Here is an 11,082-nt window from a genome sequence, read left to right on the forward strand (position 1 = left end):
AGCTCAATTCATTTTATATGAGGAAAAAAGTAGGGGTGCACCGATTGCAGTTTTCTGGCCAATCACCGATTTCTAAAAAGTCTGACTTGCTGATTCCGATTTTGGCCGATACCGATTTTGTTTTATAAGTGACACTGTCAGGTGTTATAAGGTCACAATGCACCTTCAATTTTCCAATCTTATTTTATTGAAAAACACCCTTGAACAATATCCTAGAAACAACACAAAGTTGTTTTAACTGGCCATGAGGTAGTGCTCTGAAATATAAATGAAGTTCAGACAATTGTTGTTAAAACTAAAAACATCGGTAAAATCGGTTTCTCAGGTAAGTATCGGCTGATTTCCTATTTCCCAAAATTAAGGAATTTTAAATTAAATTGGCCGATTTATCGGTGCACCCCTAGAAAAAAGTGGTAAAAAAGGCAAAATATTTCAAAAAACTAAAGTTGCACCAATACCAAAAGTCATAGCACCCTTCTCCTGAACGAGCTGAACATTTTGATGTATGATTTGTTGAAATGGTACAAAAATTGTGGAACGAGAAAGATGCTAGAAAATGTACAGAAGAAAAATGGATCACAATAGGGAATGCTTCATAAACGTTCACACAATGAGTTTGGACAGTTTTATCTTAACAGGATCATTATGTGAGTATTATACAGCCGTGTTTTATTTTTAAATTAGCAGTTTTTTTGTTTCCACTCATATAAGTATGGTATTGTAACCGTAAAAATGTGTTTTAATTTTGTTAAGGTTGTATTGCTTTCATTACACAAGAGGAAAAGCAATGGTAAGTGTAAGGTAGTTCAAAGACCTCTTTTACATAGTTCTGTTTTTTTTTTGTTGTTGTCATAAATTAAACTTTTTGGGGTTTTTTTGTCAGGGGCCTTCAGTGACTCATCAAATACAACTCTTGGATCTTTAAAGGTATGCTCTACTGACAGTTAAAAATTTATTTGTCTTTTAATTCTATGTATATGTCATTATGGTGACTGGGATATTTTGTTCTTTTTTTTTTTTTTTGCTTTTCAGAGACGCTTGAGTTTTACTGACCAGTAAGTGTGGAAAAAATACACAATCAGGACTTGGGTATCTTTTCAAATGTCCATCCATCCATCCATCCATTTTCTTCCGCTTATCCGGGGTCAGGTCGCGGGGGTAGCAGCTTAAGTAGGGAGGTCCAGACTTCTCCCCAGCCACTTGGTCCAGCTCCTCCGGGGGAATCCCAAGGCGTTCCCAGGCCAGCCGAGAAACATAGTTCCTCCAGCGTGTCCTGGGTCTTCCTCTGGGTCTCCTCCCGGTGGGACGTGTCTGGAACACCTCACCAGGGAGGCGTCCAGGAGGCATCATAAACAGATGCCCGAGCCACCTCAACTGGCTCCTCTCGACGTGGAGAAGCAGCGGCTCTACTCTGAGTCTCTCCAGGATGACTGAGCTTCTCACCCTATCTCTAATGGAGAGCCCAGACACCTTGCGGAGAAAACTCATTTTGGCCGCTTGTATCTGAGATCTCGTTCTTTCGGTCACAACCCAAAGCTCATGACCATAGATGAGGGTAGGAACGTAGATTGATCGGTAAATTGAGAGCTTCGCCTTTTGACTCAGCTCTCTCTTCACCACGACAGACCTGTACAGCGCCTGCTTCACTGCAGACGCTGCACCTATCCGTCTATCGATCTCACGCTCCATTTTTCCCTCATTCGTGAACAAGACCCCAAGATACTTGAACTCCTCCACTTGAGGCAGGACCTCCTCCCTGACCCAGAGAGGGCACTCTACCATTTTCCGGCTCAATACCATGGCCTCGGATTTGGAGGAACTGATCTTCATTCCGGCCGTGTCGCACTCAGCTGCGAACCGTTCCAGTGAAAGCTGTAGATCACGATCTGATGAAGCCAATAGGACCACATCATCTGCAAAAAGCAGAGATGCAATCCTAAGGCCACCAAAACGGATTCCCTCAACACATTGGCTGCGCCTAGAAATTATGTCCATAAAAGTTATGAACAGAATCGTGACAAAGGGCAACCTTGGCGGAGTCCAACTCTCACTGGGAACAAGTCCGACTTACTGCTGGCAATGCGGACCAGGCTCTGACACCGGTCATACAGGGACCTAACATCCCGTATCAAAGGGCCCGGTACCCCATACTCCCAGAGTACTCCCCACAGGGTTCCCCACAGGGTTCCCCAAGGGACGCGGTCGAACGCCTTCTCCAAGTCCACAAACCACATGTAGACCGGTTGGGCAAACTCCTATGCACCCTCCAGGACCTGCTGAGAGTGTAGAGCTGGTCCAGTGTTCCACGACCAGGACAAAAACTGCACTGCTTCTCCTGAATCCGAGGTTCGACTATCCGACGGACCCTCCTCTCCAGAACCCCCGAATAGACCTTTTTCAAATGTATCATTTTGAATTAATTTTGTTCATTTGGTCACATAACTTATTTTACAAGTTTGTATTAATCTTTATTTGTCATTTTAATTATTGGTAACTGAATGTGCTTTACAAAATATAGACAAAAAATAGAAACCAGAGCAGGGCTAAAGGACACATCCAGGCCTCCCTTGCAAAATAGATCTGTGATCTCAATGGGATTTGCCTCATTAAATAAAGGTTAATAATAATATGCAGAGAATTTAGTTAGTTTAGAGACACGCAGATGCACACTGGCCATTCAGAAATCACAGATAGAGCCGGCTTCGTCCCGCACAGATGTAAGTGTTTAGAAATTAAGTGAGCATCACAGAACTAAGAGGCATGGAGCAGATCTAGCGATGTTGATGTGGAGTGCAAAGCATTAAGTGTGTAACAAACATCTGCACAGTGACGGTTCCAGGGGATGTCACTAAAACTTCCAGTTATAACACTACCAACTTAATCAAGCATCTCCAGAGATTTCACCCTAAAGAGCACGCTGAGTTTGTTGAACAGAATTCAGCACTGTTTTTCTGTATCGGATCGGTATCGGCAGATACTAAACAGCAAATATCGGTATCGGAAGTGGAAAAAGTGGATCAGTGCATCCCTAGTTACTACCGCTCTTTGCAGCACAAAGGTGCATCAGGGGTGGGTTGGTGACTTGACAAAAGTCCAGTTAGGATATCTACATGTTTGGAGAGGTTCTTGGATGTGGTTTTGTTTTATTTCCTTTCCTTCAGTCCTCGTGGGGACGTTTGTCAAGATAGTCTGGAGTTCTAAAGACGGAAAGTTTGTGTTCCAATGGGCGGTGAGAGTCAAACAGAAGAAACTGTTGTGGATTTTCCTTTTCATAAATTGTCTCAACATAGAAACAGGTGAAATAAAATAAGTGCTTTCACTTAAAACAATTTTGAGTGATTTATTGACATACAGAGTGTGTTTTTTCACAGTCTGCAAGAAAGAGTGCACAGAAGACAATGTCAGATTCTGCTTTATACCTCTCCTCCGCGTGATAGTAGAAACGTATCGGCCAAGGCTAAATCCTTGGTTTCCAAAGAACTGGGTGAAAGTTTAACTGCACTTGGCTGTTTTTAACTGTAAACAGGAACCGGGCCGAACCAAACTGCGCACAGTATTTCTCCATAGACAGATGAAGAACAAACATGAGGACAAAACTGATGTAGCAAATATTAGTACAGCACAGAACCATTTGTTTAAGTTAGTTTCCCTCAATGTTGAGGCTTCCATCACTTTCCATGTGCACCAAACAGTCTAAACATGGCAGCTTGTTGTCGTTGGCATCCTCTCTGGTGAATTTGATGTTATCGACTGAGTTGATGTGTCTCATGAAGACTTCTACTTCTTAGCTTGGGCTTAGACCCAGGGATCGTCCACATATTTGAACCAGTGTTGTCAGTGTTGTTCCCTTGGAGTTCAGGGCTCTCGTCCACTTTCTCCACATAGGTATTGGCCACAATTTATGACACCGGACATCCCATGGTCCAACCATGCTTCTGCTAGTAAAAACTTAATTAAACTTTAAATATGTGATGGAAAGACAGAGGTCCAGCAGGGTCAGATCTGTTCCAGGGTGAAATTAGTCCTGTTGTTAAGGTCCATCCAGCCATCAATTATCTTTACCCGCTTCTTCCTTTTTGGGTTGCGGGACAGGTTGCAAGTCCATCACAGGGCCACTAACTTCCTGAAGCATTTTCTGACAGTTTGCACTGCTTCTGATGTGGGTACGCAAGTGAAAAGTGAGGTGACAAAAAATAAAGAGTTTCTCCTAGAGCCAGCTTGAAATAATGGGAGTTTGTTTACTAAATGGAAAATTTTCTTAGTTTTAATATTTGACATGCTGTAGTGTCTTGTAATTTGATCTACTTGATGTACCTAGGGTGGATTGCTCTCTTCAGGTCGAGGGTGAGGTTCTACCTCAAGTGGAGGAGTTCAAGTATCTCAGGGTTTTGTTCACGAGTGAGGGAAGAATGGAGCATGAAAGACGGATTGGTGCAGCATCTGCAGTATTGTGGACTCTGTACTGGTCCGTTGTGGTGAAGAGAGAGCTGAGCTGTAAGGCAAAGCTCTCTGTTTACTGGTCGGTCTACGTTCCTACCCTCACCTATGCTCACGAGCTCTGGGTAGTGACCGAAAGAATGAGATCATGGATACAGGCGGTTGAGCATTTTCATCTTTCAATCACTTCTTGGTCTGCTGCCTTCATACATCTCGTCCTACATGTCACTGCGTGAGTGCAGCTACAGCGTGCGCTCTCAGGACATTATTGCATGCAGTGTTCCCTCAGTGTGGACTGAACTTGGCGACAGGGCCTTCTCCTACTCTGCTCCTGTAAAACCTTGTAAAAAGATATGAAGCTCTCGACTTTGATCTTTGTAAGAGATTTAAACAACTTAAGTTCATGGCAAAAACCAACGCAGACATGTTCCTGTTTTTAGTATTTTACATCGCTTTATAATGTAGCTGTTTTTTATTTTGTTTTACATCACTTCTTTTATTTACTTTTCATTTTATATGCGTTTATATGAATGTTTATTGCTGTCTGTACCTCATATGTGGTTTTTGTTTAAAACAAGTCTCTTGTAAATGAGTTCTCATGGCTCATTGAGACTAACCTGGATAAGTTGAATGAATAAAAAGAAATCCTAAAAGGTTTTAAATTGCTTTACAGGTGTCTAAAGTGTTTAAGTGGTTGATGTTCAAGTAAACATTTTTGGTTGTAATGTTTAATCTTTTTTTTAATGCGATCCATCTTTTTTACTCTAAATTGTAAAGTACTTAGTATTTGCATTTCTTATGTTATTGTGTCATTGTGTCATAGGATAGAAGAGCAGAGTACTAACAAGAAAACTAAAAAACGGAACAGGATAACATCAGTTGATTCTTCGGATTCAGGTAAACCTTCACCCAAAGATAAACTTCAGTGATCTGTACTTCACACACTGATACATGTCCATCTGCTTTTTCTTTATTTCACAGCTTTAGCAGAACTTATACCCCCTTTAGAATCAGATTTAGAAGAAAGTGGAAGTTTTCTGACGCAGCAACAAGTAGGTCCACTGTTTGATTTTTCTCTAAGACATTAGAATTTCTAGGCATTGAATTGATTTAATAATTTTGTGCCTTTTCTTTTTTCTCTCCCCATAACTATTGATTTTCTACACCCGTCAGTCCCCTGAACCTCAGTTCAACGGGTATCACATGTTTCATTCTTAACAATTTAATAGCTCATTGGGAATTCTGATGAAAACTAGTCATGGTTATTCAGTCACATTGTTTGTGTTGGCTTCTTTAATATGTATTTTTGATTATTCTGATTTGGAGCTTTTGTTTGATAATGGTGGATACCTGAATCTGATGGGTTTTTTTTCTTCAAAGCAAATACTGTGAAGGACCCTCTGGACCCTCTGTGGGTAAGCAGCTAAAAGACATTCTGTGTAAGACGGCTAAAATGTCATGCAGAAATTGGTTTTAACGATCCAGTCTTACTGTCTGCATTCAGAATATCAAGTGGAGGTTGAGAGCACAGATGTAAATGCAGAAGACATCACCTTCACTGACTCTGTGAGTTTTCTGATTCACTTTAACTAGTCCAGACTTTTCACCATTTAAATGTACTTTTCAATTTTAAATTCTCATTTTTAGCTTTTACTGCATGAAACATTTGAAATTTCAGTTTTATGCATTTGCTTTTAAAGAACATTAAATACTAAAAAAAAAAAAATGTGTACATGCAGTATACTGGGATGTGTTTATGGTGGTGTGATGTGAGATGTGTTGGTTTCTCCAAGGATGCTGAGTCAGATAGTTTGCTTCAACCTTTCCTGAACCACATCAGCTCTTCGTCAGACATTAAAGCTCCGACTCAAACAGTACAAGCAGATATTCACTGGGCCGAGAAAGAAGTTCAGACGATCAAGAAGGAACTTGACGGTGAGGTCTTCCCTGTTCAGTTTGTCCACATCTGATGACGACGGTGATGTTTCCTCCGATGTTGTTGTTGCTTGCAGACACCATTTTTGGGCAAAGTTTGTGCAGTTCTGCTGAACAAAACGCAGGCTTTTATGTAAAGTTAATAGTAAATAGATGCTCATCAGCAAACTCATAAACACTTGATGTAAGCATCTGTTTAAAACAAAACAGAGTAACAGTCATGTGTTGTCTTCAATCCTAAATGCCTACTCCATTGTGGTAACGAAGTTGGAGAAAGTTAAAGTTTGGCAATTAAAATACCGTAATTAGAGGCTGATGTTATCAAAAAAAAGTTAAAGGGAAGAGTGTTATTAGTTGTCTACAATATATTTATTTAGGGATGCACGATATTATCAGCATGGTATCGGTATCGACCGATATTGGCAATAAAATTAAATATCGGACATCGGCTATTCCATCAAAATAACTCACTGATATAAAAGGTGCTGTTTTAAGTTGATTTGTAATTAAGAAACTGTCAAGTATATCTATTAATGCACTACTTCTGCGCTTTTCACTTGTCGTTTGTGAACAGGTTGCGTTTAGATTTGTGAAAATGTACAAATTTGTGCTGTTCAAGTGTTGTCATTGTGTTAGAGAGTAAATGTCATGAAAAAATTTGACATTAAACATAATCCAAGTTGAAGTGTTACATCGTTTTCAGCCTCCTTTTTTGGCATCTGCATTTGGTAGCAGGCCAAACTGACAAAGACCATGCAGAATATTCTAGTATTTTAATTCCACAGCAGAGAAAGTTATGTAGTTTCTGTAAGTAGGTCTAGGGAAAAAAATATCTGTATTGGTATCAGCCAAATAAATTTTAACATATCGGATATCATCAAAACTCCAATATCGTGCATCCCTACACTTTTTGGTTTGTTTCATTGTTTGATAGGCTTTTTGTCTCTGATTATATTCCAGAATTTTTACTTCTTAAGAAAAAATGTTTTTCTTCTAGAAAATGACAACACCAATATTAATTGATCAAATTGTAAGAGTTACCAATAATTTTACAAAAAATACTTTTGTCTAGACCAAAGTAAATCGGGAGCAGAACAGCTTGTGAGATTTATTTTACTGAAACCCTTGTGTGCTTAAACTTTGTGAATCTGTCTCTATTTTCAGACTTCTTCCCTGCGCAGAGTCCCACCTACAGACCTGAGGTGTACACGAGTAAACCCGCTGTCCCAGAGCAAAACCTCAACGAGCCACCGCTCTCTCCAAAACCCGCTGCACCTCAGTCTCCATCCAGCAGCTCATCTATGACCATGGCTTTGTGTAAACCCATCTGTGTGACTCCTCTGTCTTCCTCACCACCTTCTCCCCCACAAGCACCAGTTTCAGACAAACCCCACTCACAGCCACAAGCACCCTCTTCAGACCCAGTGCCCATCGTGGACTCGGCCAGTTTCTGGAGGAACTGCAATGCAGCCAGTTGTACACAAACCATCTTTTCTGAATTTATTAACGAAATGAACGAGATCTCCAGCAGAATCCTGTCTGACCAGGCCAGCCAGGAAGGTAAGCAAAAAAAAACAAAAACGAGTAACTGTAGGTCTATGTCAGTTTATTTATGTGGGAAATAGTGCAACAGAAACATGCTGTCTTTCCACAGATTATAACCGTGCACTATCTGTGATGATGGCTTCTGGAAAACTTGCAGAGTTTGTATCCAAGCAGCAGGAAGGTAAACCGTTTGCTTTGTGATGTATTTTGTCGATGCTGACTTTGACATCGCAGCATTTTTCTGCTCATTTCTCTTTATTTTCATCGTCAGTTGTCTTTGGGTGAATTGTCCTGATTGGGTTTAGTCATTGCTTCTGTTGTTGATGTGCACATTTTGTGCAGTTCATCACAGAACGACCTGAGAGACTCTCACAGGCTGATACTGATTAAAACAGAGGGTAGAGCATAAATAAAATAAATAAAATTCAATCCAGCGAAGTGCCTGCCCAGTCTTAATGGAGAATAAGTTAAAACTGCTTCGAGTTGGACATGAAGTGAAAGCAGCTGTAAAAATATGAAATGATTAATGTTCTCGCTTTCAGTGTTTTTTAAATTTTTTTATTCCACCTGTTTGTGAATATTTCTATGACAGAGTTTAGGGCCACGCTAAGAAAAAAGAAAGGTAAAAGCCATAATATTATGAAAATAAAGTCCTACAAGACTTTTTTTTTTTACAGCTCTCGTTTATTTTTATTTTTTCCACAAGTTGGATCCACGACTTGACCTGTCAGTCCAGCATGTCAGCTAATGAGCAATCCAAAGCTAAATGAGTCGTAATATTAATCAAGTCAAGTCAGATTTATTTATAGAGCACATTTAAAACAGAAACTGTTACCAAAGTGCTTAACAAAAATATCACAACATCAATTAAAATGTAACAAGATATATTTACAGCACATGGAATAAAAATATAATACAGAAAACATAATTAGAAACAATGAAATACTAATTCAGATCTGATGACCTTGTGTTAAATAGGAATATGAATAATAACAAAAGCAAAAACTAACACTTTTGACATTTACAGTTGGTAATTGTTGGCAATGAAGAACTAGATCTAAATCCAATCACCCTGTGTTAAATGTCAATGAGTATAGATGTGTTTTTAGGAGAGATTTAAAAGCAGAGACTGAGGTGGCCTGTTGAATGTTGATGGACAGATTGTTCCAAAGTTTAGGGCCCATGACTGAAAAAGCTCGATCTCCTCTGAGCTTCAGCTGGTTTTTGGTACGGCCAAAAGCAGCTGGTCTGATGATCTCAAAGCCCGAGAAGGAGCATAAGGATGAAGAAGGTCAGAGAGGTATGATGGTGCAAGGCCGTTAATGCACTTGAATGTCAGCAGGAGAATTTTAAAATTGATTCTGACACGTACAGGAAGCCAGTGAAGAGAAGACAGAACCGGAGTAATGTGCTCAAACCTGCGAGTTCCTGTTAAAAACCGAGCTGCAGCATTTTGTACGAGCTGGAGACGTGAAAGTGAAGCCTGACTAATCCCAACATAAAGTGAGTTACAGTAGTCCAGCCGGGTTGTAATAACTGCATGGATTAGTTTTTCAAGGTCGGATCTGGACAGAACGGACTTAAGCTTTGCTATCTGGCTTAGCTGAAAGAAGCTTTTTTGTAGAACAGAGTTGATCTGTTTATTAAACTTGAAAGTCCGAGTCTAAAACTACCCCAAGATTGGTAACCGACTGCTTTAGATGAGGCTGAAGGGAGTGCAGGTTTACAGGATCAGTGACAGTGGTAGAGCTTGGGTTAAACACAATGACCTCAGTCTTCTGATCATTAAAACTCAAGAAGCTTGCAGCCATCCAAGTCTTGATGTTATCAAGACATTTTAGCAAAGGGTGGATGGAGCAGGAACTGTTTGGTTTTAAAGGCAGATAAATCTGAGAATCATCGGCGTAACAGTGAAACAAAATACCACGTTTCCTCAGGATTGACCCCAAGGGGAGCAGATACAATGAGAACAGAAGGGGTCCAAGAATGGAGCCTTGTGGGACCCCACAGGAAAGAAGGAGAGAAGCAGAAAAATTATTGTCAAAGTTAACACAGAAATGTAAGGATGGCACCATCTAGTGGGCCTTCCCCCTGTCTGTTCTCCCTTGTGTCTGAATTGATTGTCTGATTATCGTCACCTGTGTCATGTCCTGGTTGTGTGTATATAAAGTCTGTCTGTCAGTTCTGTCATTGTTGGTTCGTCGTTGGGTAATGCCTGTCTTGTCCTGCCTGAGTGATCGTGTTTCCTGAGCCCATATGGAGGGAGCTGCGATCCGGTGCGGTGCCTTTTGGACCAGACCCGTCCTGGGACTGAGAAGCTGCAGCCAGGCGGTCGAGGTTCTGCCTTCGCCTCTCCTACTGCAGGAGGAGAGACGAAGATCTCAGCTCCAAAAGAACCACACAGCACCCAGGTTCAGTCCCTCCTACCCACCAGTCTGCTCTGGGTGGACGTCTGGGGAGGACGCCGAGTCGGAGGACGAACTATGGTTCGCCCCGGTACACCACCCACATCGCCGTAAAAAAGGAAGGAGAAGACGCAACCGGAACCGGTCCGCTGCTCTTCCGCCCACATCACCTAAACCTCCAGCTCCTCGCATTCAGCCCGGCGAGGCTGAGTTTTTTGGTTCCGCCTCCTCCTGGTCTCAGCCTCCAGCCTGCTCTCCTCTGCCAGAACCTGCTAAATCGGGGAGAATTTCGCAGGGGGGGGAGCAGTCATCCCCCTGTTCGTCTGTGGAGTGGACGAAGGGGGGCCAGCCCGGGGAGCGTGTTGGACAATCGCTTTCTGCTCCTATTGAGGTTGACCAGTTCCCTGAGCTGCCTCCTGTAGAGGACCTGGTGGCTCATCCTCTCATCAAGGACTCTATAGTGCTTCTCAGAAATATCCCTAAGTTCAGAGTTAAGGATAGAAGACTCCTGGTGGACCAAATCTTGGACATTTACCTTTCACAGCCAGATCTGATCAGCACACCGGCTCATCAGACGATCTTCCTGTTTGCCGTAAAACTAAGAGCTGAACTCGATCCTAGTTTTGTCTTGTCATACACTATAGAGCTTGCAGCCAGCCCAGAGCTTGCAGCCAGCCCAGAGCCTGCAGTCAGCCCAGAGCCTGCAGCCAGCCCAGAGCCTGCAGCCAGCACAGAGCCTGCAGCCAGCACAGAGCCTGCA

At 41.7% G+C, this 11,082-nt stretch overlaps 1 protein-coding gene across 1 annotated transcript in view; it reads left to right on the top strand.

Moving 5' to 3' along the window:
• phf11 (PHD finger protein 11) overlaps positions 1 to 11,082 on the top strand; it is a 28,903-nt gene that overhangs the window by 12,985 nt on the left and 4,836 nt on the right. The window contains exons 6-17 of the mRNA XM_037686198.1: positions 754 to 790; positions 884 to 927; positions 1,033 to 1,055; positions 5,261 to 5,334; positions 5,419 to 5,489; positions 5,611 to 5,633; positions 5,818 to 5,852; positions 5,942 to 6,003; positions 6,231 to 6,372; positions 7,537 to 7,932; positions 8,027 to 8,098; positions 10,169 to 10,914. Coding sequence (XP_037542126.1) covers positions 754 to 790; positions 884 to 927; positions 1,033 to 1,055; positions 5,261 to 5,334; positions 5,419 to 5,489; positions 5,611 to 5,633; positions 5,818 to 5,852; positions 5,942 to 6,003; positions 6,231 to 6,372; positions 7,537 to 7,932; positions 8,027 to 8,098; positions 10,169 to 10,914 — 1,725 coding nt within the window. The remainder of the gene's footprint in view (positions 1 to 753; positions 791 to 883; positions 928 to 1,032; positions 1,056 to 5,260; positions 5,335 to 5,418; positions 5,490 to 5,610; positions 5,634 to 5,817; positions 5,853 to 5,941; positions 6,004 to 6,230; positions 6,373 to 7,536; positions 7,933 to 8,026; positions 8,099 to 10,168; positions 10,915 to 11,082) is intronic.

This window comes from Nematolebias whitei, chromosome 13 (genome assembly GCF_014905685.2).
Source record: "Nematolebias whitei isolate Nwh7 chromosome 13, NemWhi1, whole genome shotgun sequence".
NCBI lineage: Eukaryota > Metazoa > Chordata > Actinopteri > Cyprinodontiformes > Rivulidae > Nematolebias > Nematolebias whitei.